The sequence below is a fragment of the Blennius ocellaris genome (genome assembly GCF_963422515.1).
Source record: "Blennius ocellaris genome assembly, chromosome: 15".
In the NCBI taxonomy this organism is placed as follows: Eukaryota; Metazoa; Chordata; class Actinopteri; order Blenniiformes; family Blenniidae; genus Blennius; species Blennius ocellaris.
In genome coordinates this window covers 6,382,355-6,390,226 of record NC_137664.1, presented here as the reverse complement: position 1 = coordinate 6,390,226, position 7,872 = coordinate 6,382,355, and the positions used below count along the sequence as shown (strand labels likewise).

Below are 7,872 nucleotides of genomic sequence, written 5' to 3'. Positions count from 1 at the left end.
ATGAAAAATTCAAAGTCCTGTCTGATTTTTGAACACATGATGTTTCAAAAGCTTCATAAACCAATGCAAATGAGCCCAAAATGATGAATCAAAAGACGAAACAAACTATCTGAAATGACGAAAAAACACAAAACGATTGAATGAAAAATTAAAAGAAATCCAAACATAATTACAACTCCACCAAAGTAATTCATTAAAAGCTGTGCGATATCATGTTTTTAATCAAACATTAATCAATAAAATGTCTTGACCCTTCAAGAATGGTCTTGTTGTTCAGTTTCCTCTCAACAGTGGTGAATTATAAAGTGCTTGAGCGCATCAATGATGCTATTAAGATTACCAAAGACTACAACATATCTGAGGTGGAACAACAAGCAGCATGCAACACAACGGCCAAAGGCAGAGGACCACGCTAGTGAAAGAAAGGCACAAAAAGCCATAAATATATATAAAAACAACATGAAATAATTTTTAAGGATAAGAGAATTCTCTGAAAAATAAGTCCCCCAGTTTATCTATAAGCCACCAAATGAAGTCTAGAATGAAAGGGACAGCCTCCCTATGGTAAAGCATGGTAGAGGTATCATCATGTGGTGGTGCTCCTTTGCTGCCTCTGGTAATGGAAGCATTGGACATTTCAAAAATAACAATGAAAGTACCATGAAGTCAGACCAAAGCAATAGATTACTGTGAAAAACCAATGTTGGAAATCACCTTTTCAGTGTTACTGAACATGCCGTGTTTCAATATTCAAACATAACTCAGACACAATGTAACTCAGCGTAAAACTCAATAGGTGCAGAAAAAACATATTTTTTAAACTACGTTTGCAATGAACCTCATCGAGTGGGGATACAAGTCCTCCTCATCTCCTCTGGCCTGTAGATTGATAAATGCAGGACACCAAAAAAGGAAAGTGAAAAATCAAATCAGCAGAGCTAAATGCGTCTGTCCCCCTAATGAGCCGCTGATTGAACATTTCAGTGGGGAAACATGTAGTCATTAGTCTCCATGCTCCAAAGAAGCATTTAAAAGAAACTTCAGTGGAGCTTTAATATGAAAAAAAAGGAAAAAAAAGAAGGGAGGAAAAAAATGTAATTACAATACAGGAGACACAGGAATAACTGCGAGGCATCAATTTAAGTATAATCACCACAATTACCGTTCCCACGGGGTCCGCTGGAGCTACACACTGATTGTTTGGTTGGAGGAATTGCATTTGTGTGGATGTGACACCTTTCCCTCAAATGTCGGGCGTCTTCCCATCAGCAGGCAGGCCCGGGCCGTTTAGAGGCGTCGGGGGAGTGTCATTTCGTGTTGCTGGAGGATTAGCGGCTTGTGAAATGATCAGCTGCGCAATCTGTAATCGGCCCCGTGCCGCCGGCATTGAGGCTAAACCCTCCAATAGTTGACAAAAAATATATATATTTTTTTCTAAGTTACTGTCAGTTTGGACAAACAGCAGCCCCCTTTATAGTTCCACGTTTTCTAAATCAGTTGATTGTTGTTTACTTGTGTAGAACAGTACGTTGGCCTCCGTAAAAACAAATAGTTCTCAGTAGGAGTCTTTACGTGTAATTATTGGAAACTCTGCAGGAAGAAAACTTGTCCATTAGGTTCTGTTTGCATGTTTTTTTTTTCTTTCTTTCTTTGCTCTCCCTTGAAGAAAATAACACTAAACACAATGAATAAAAGAATTGACACCCACATCTTTACTATAAACACCAGCGACAGAGGCGAAGGAAAGCCCAAAAGGTCACTTCAGGACTGCTTTCACAATAAAGTGTAGATGAGGATGGCTTTAATGGTAAGAGATGATGTACTGTGTTTACTTTTTATAGCATTTCAATTGTGTGCGTATATCAAGTGAAACAAACAACTTATTTGTAACTCTAGAGTCAATAGAAGCGGCCAAAATATCAAAGATTGATTTTGGTTATAGTAGCTATCGTTACAAATTGTTTACGACTGAGTGTCAATTCAGTTGCTTCATTTACAACTTTCACCTTGGAGTTGGTTTGTTTTTATGCTTGGATGCAACCTGATATTCAAATAACTGAGAACGTTATTTAAAAAAGATACCGCTGTCCCTCTCAGTTGGGCTGGTCTTAACAGTGGCCACAGATTTGTTTTCGACATCAGTTAGCAGGAGGAAGATGCTCTACAATCCAGATGTTATCAGTGACCGGAAGGTGCAGATTAAAGAAATCCCGACTGAGAAGAAGCTGCGAACTGACGTCTATTTAATGCTGCTAATGCTGATTGTAGCGGATGGTAATGTTGCAGATGGACATTTGTTCGCGACGGCTGCTGCGACCTACGTTCCCTCACCAACCAATAGGAATGCAGTGCGAAGTGACGTACTGATCAGCGCGAAACCCAAATCGATGCTTTCGGATTAAAATGGGCAAAAAAAAAAAAAAAAGTACATCAGAGGCTGCGATTCCGCTTATTTTCATCGCGCAATCTGCACTCGGGCAAACCTCATGCCGTGGCCCAAAGTTCCACAACAGATTCATGTCGCACGAGTGAGGCGAACTGTGAGCTTCTAAGGTTATTAAAATCACAGCAGTTATTTCATCATGACCGAGGCGCTCCCCCTTCCAGTAAATTGAAATATAATGGTGGCACGCGCACGTTTCCTGTGGGGCTGATTGGGGGTGGAAGAGGGCAGCAGGCTCGAACAAGTGATGTCCACGGTGGGAAAGATCCTTTTTAAATGACAGCGGCCCGGTGGTAGTCGATGTGAATGTCTCTGCGGGGAGGTAGTGGTGCGTCTATTGTGTGCCCCCCCTCCCTTGCAGGTCTTTTATCAATAGATCAGAATCTTTTCCATGAAAATGAATCAGCAGGAACAATTGATTCAAGCTTTTTTTTTTTTTTTTTCCCACCATCCTGAGGAAGTACGTTTTCTACTGGACCTTCATCTCGATAATGTCTTCCCATCTGGAGAGAACTGAAGCACACAAGCCGTGAGCGACGCGGCGCGGCTGGAAGGAAGCGACACAGTTAAAAAGGCGACTGCTGCAGGTCCGACTGCGTTCGCTCTCTTTTCCCCGCACGTCTGCGGCTTCCTGTCGGATTAACAGGAGGCTGATCAGTCGCAAGCCGGTTTAATGAGAAGTTGCTCTCAGCGGTAAGGTCAGACAGGCGTTTCCTCAGCTGGGCCCCCCTCCCGCCCCCCCGCCCAATCCTTTCTATCTCCCCTCTTGTCTTCAAACTAGAGCCCAGCTGAGCAGACCCATCATGTCGCTGTGCTGCAGCCCAGAGAAGAGAACCAAATCAAGCTGTCACCGCACGCCGATGCTGAGGAAGAGGTGAAGGCAACGAGCATCCCCCCCCCCCTCCCCCACTCTCTCATTCCCTCCCCAGAGTCCATTATAGCAGGTGCCAACAATGGGAGATGGATCTCACACACTCGCGGACACGCGCGTTTCCTTCACTCCCTGACTTCGTTTTCAGTAAACTGTAAGAAAATCTTCACATATGTGGACTTTTCAGTCTGATGACGCGAGGCGAAGAACCGCCAGACTCCGGAATATTCCAGGAGAGTTACACATCAGTGACAAGATTACTATGAATACATTGGTAACCGAGTCTCAGTTGGACTCTTTACTCGTTAGGAAAACATTTGAATCTACTTTGCATTTCCCTTACCAAAAGTGGCAGCGAAAAGCCGCCTTTGGTTGCCATTTCTCCAAACTCCTATTGATTGGCGACAAAAGAATGTTGACGTGTAAAAATCCATCTCAGCTCATTAAACGACGTTTCAATGAGATGCATCAACTTTTTAACAACATCAACAACAGGCTGCTGTCTTGTCTGTGAAAATAGTGGATACTTCCTTGTTTTCATCTCCTCTTCTAAAGTAATCATGGGAACTAAAATCTGTGCCACTTTTTGTTTTTCTTCCTTTTTTTTTGCATCAACAGCACAGAAGCTGCCGCGTGACATATCGGGAGGACTGTGACCGTTCGCACACAACGTGAAACCGAATCACCTTTTTTTTTTTTTTAAAGATCCTAATAGTGTGAAAATGTAGCTCAGGTTTGTGTCTTAAGCCTCGACATGGTGTGAAATCTCATCAAACATTCAACACAGCGGCTGCCTCCGTCGCGGCCTCGCTGGCGTCTTTGTGTTCGCTCTCTGTGAAGTAACATGTAAAGTGTGCAGATATGTTTGAAAATCCTCTTTGTGGCTGTGCGGGTCTGTGTGACGTTGAGAAAAGCGAGGTGTGTGTGTGTTTGTGTCTGGCAGGCCTGACACAGCTCATGCCTGTGTGTGTGTGTGTGTGTGTGTGTGTGTGTGTGTGTGTGTGTGTGTGTGTGTGTGTGTGTGTGTGTGTGTGTGTGTGTGTGTGTAATGGGAACAGCTGGCTGAGGGAATGAGTACAGAGGGAGAGGTGATGGATGCGAGTGGAGCTCCTGTGACAGATGAGCTAACAGGTGTTCACGGCGGCCCTCAGAGAGACGCTATTTATGAGCCGGAAAAGACAGCCAGACGCAGAGCGCGCCGCGCCGCGCCACGCCACGCCACGCCGGCCTCCTCCCCGCTAAAACACATCACGTACATCTGCACAACTTTTTACCCAACAATGAGCGAGGCGGCAGGGGCTGGGCTCGCTCACCAGAAGAGTCTGTACTCCACAAGCTCTACATGCATATTAACAAACCAAGGCATTTGTGAGGCTTAATGCAACAGACAGCCAACCACAGTAACTGGAGCGCGTTTTGAAATGTTTTCACATCGTAGTCACAATATCGTGCAAAACATTAAAAAAAAAAAAAAAACGGTAATATGACACTATGCACGCACTGGGAGAACATGCAAACTACACAAACGAAATAAAATCGGAGCATCATTCACTTTTTTGTGGACTCTTATCAGAAACACAAAAGGATGGGGGGGAGAAAAAAAAAGTTGTATTATTAAAGTCACATTTTATTCTTCAGAAGTAGCAATACAGGTAAAAACATCTTGTTCATTTTAATTCCGACGCGAGATTGGATTTCTGGACGTCGTTAACCTCGCACCGAAGGCACTTTGATAAATGCGATTTGGCTGAAATGTGAAATTAACCAGTTTGAAATAGTGTGGAGGAGTTCTACTTTCTCATTTTCCTCATCAAAACTGCAGCGAGGACACGTCGAAACTACCTTGACTGCATGGAAGCTGAATGACCACAGGCGAGGTACAACCCAAGTTTCCCCAAGAAGTTGGAACTATGTGTACAATTTTAATAAAACAGGGCGCAATCAATGGCAAAACTCATAAAGCCACAATGTTACAGAACATAGATCACAAGGCATAAACTAAAAGTTAAATCATTTTACCATCTCGTGACATTTAAAGAAAGTTGGGACAGAAGCTGGAACAGTACGTGTTAAGGAGCTTTATGTAACCAACCAGTTGGACTGGCCAGTAACATGCAGAGTATATAAAGGACTAGACGAGGACTAAAGGACTTAAAAAAAAATAAAATAAAAAATTGCAAAACTAGTTAAAAAAGAATCTTGAACATGTACATTCCAAGAAATGCTATTTCAGCCTCTTATGTTGGACGACATGCAGGGAGAGTAAATAAAACCGCTCACTGCATATTGAGGTATGAAGCACCCCATAATTGTAACATAATAAAATGCAAAAACTATCTACTCTCTAAATTGCACAAGCCTTAAGAAATAAGAATGCGGTGGTAAATATACTCTGTCCCAGGTTTTTTTTTTTCTTTTCTAGATTTTTGTAAGTTCAATACAATATATGTCAATGACATGGTAAAAGATTTGACTTGTCCATGTCCACTTGTGATTAAAATATGGAGTTATGAGAAATACACACAATTCCATCATATTTTATTAACATTTCACACACTGTGCCAAAGCATGTGGGATCTTAACTGTGAACAGGTATTTCAAGACGGTAGTGTCACGTTAATCTCTTGCTGCAAAGGGGAAATTTAAAAATAACGAGGGAATCTTTGCATGTTCGATGCTTTCTGAGTGTTTCTATGGAGACTTACACAGTTGTAAAGACGTTTACAAAAAAACGATTCCTGTGTTCCTGGACTTCAGAAATAACAAATAGCCACAAATGTACCGGAATCACAGGAATAAAATGCACAAAATCTTCAATTTGGGTGTCGTCCTCCTCGATGATTGAGAATCGGGAAGTTTGCTAAGGGGCAGCGGAGGAGGGCGGGGTGGCGCTACGCCTGAGCGAGTGCTTGTTTGAGGTCTCGGAGCAGCATGGACGCCATGACGCTCTTCTCCGTGTTGATGGTGAGCAGAGACGCCAGCGACTCCCGCAGCTCCAGGGACACCAGGACCAGAGCGCCGCTGCTGACCGTTTGGCCGGCGAACCTGCAGGAGAAGAGGGCGCCGGTCACCAAAACAGAGCAGCCTGGGTCGGTGGACGTACTGAGGAGTCCTCTCATCTCTCCTGAAGGTGGAGGATTCAGGATCGAAGAAAGAAAAGCTTGTTTCGTAACGTTGCGCAAGGGGACACATGCAGGAAGAGAAGAGGTCAAATGGGTGTGAAAGGAAGGATGATTATTTTAATCAGTTGTTGTGAAAAGATTCAATGTTTGCATATACAAATTCACATTTGGGGGATGAAACCTAAAACTAAGGGAACACAATTTCAAAAGTTAACTTGAAGAAAAAGTCAACATGGTTTAGGGAAAATAACATTTAAAAGATCCAATCAAACTGCTGACAGGTTGGGAAAACACTCAAATTGGGAATCATCAAGAAGACATGAAGAAGAAGTGCACACCACGGAAATGAAGCGATGATGGCAAAAAAAAATGATAATAAATATAAAAATAAAGAATAAAGTCGAGCGTAAGAACAAAGAAACAAATCGACAAGAAACATATGTTAGCGGAAAGTGAAAATATTTTTAAAAAAGTGAAAACATAGAAAATCATCAGGAATACATTCGGCAGGTCAAGAATAAATTCAAATATCCAAATAATTTAACACAAAAAGACAAAAGGTCAAATTAACTGAAAGTGAACTCATCAATAATTGATGTAAAATCTGGAACATCGGGGGAAGGGGGGGGGGATTACATACAAATGTATGAAAGAAAATAAACATTTGGAATGAACCATGTTGGGTTTGTGACATTGGAATTAAACTAAATGTTAAGTATTGAGGAGAGATATAAGGGGGTAATGAGAATAAAGTAAAAAAGGACAAAAACAAATCTGGGATATCGGCAATAAAGAAAACACAAGATAACGTTTGCAATGTTGACATTAAAACTGAAACATCAGGAAGAAACTTAAATGCTCAGTTATACATTTTGCAAATAACGTCAACAAGCTGAAAAAGTCCACAGGTCAAGCGATGTGAGAAAATGTTTACGTGTTGGATTTAAAAAAAGTCAGATTGTGGAAAATAATAGCCGAAATGTCAACAACAAAGTAAACACGTTAGTAATTAACATGTAAATGAAGATGAAAAATAGTTGAGAATAAAGACGACTTTCATCATTAAAATGAAATGATAAGAGTCACGTCCACAATAAGGTTTATATCTCCACGGGAGAGTTGACTCATTAGTAATATATTCTAAATATGAAGGCGTCTAAATGAAATGATCTGAAGCTCAAATGTGGGGAATTGAATCTGGGAAGATGTTAAACGTTCCTCTTACTGAGAAGAAAGACAACGAGAGTCTGAGGACAAACCGAGAATCGACTTTCACTTTGATGAATTTTGATGGAAATCGATGGAAAGTTTCGATTAATCTCAACGTTTTGATCTCACGTCTCAAAAATCAAGTCTAAATAATGCTTCCCATCAATTGGCACTAATATGCAGCTTTAAAGAAATGAAATAACGCCACTGAACCCCCGCAGGATTCC

The 7,872-nt window shown here is 41.7% G+C and overlaps 1 protein-coding gene across 2 annotated transcripts in view; it reads right to left on the bottom strand.

Moving 5' to 3' along the window:
• Window positions 1–4,952: 4,952 nt before the first annotated feature.
• ap3b1a (adaptor related protein complex 3 subunit beta 1a) overlaps window positions 4,953–7,872 on the bottom strand; it is a gene marked incomplete at its 5' end in the record, with an annotated part of 58,050 nt that continues 55,130 nt past the window's right edge. For both annotated transcript variants that reach the window (XM_080510682.1, XM_080510681.1), the window contains one exon: window positions 4,953–6,359. In XM_080510682.1, coding sequence (XP_080366808.1) covers window positions 6,206–6,359 — 154 coding nt within the window. In that variant the 3' untranslated portion in view covers window positions 4,953–6,205. The remainder of the gene's footprint in view (window positions 6,360–7,872) is intronic.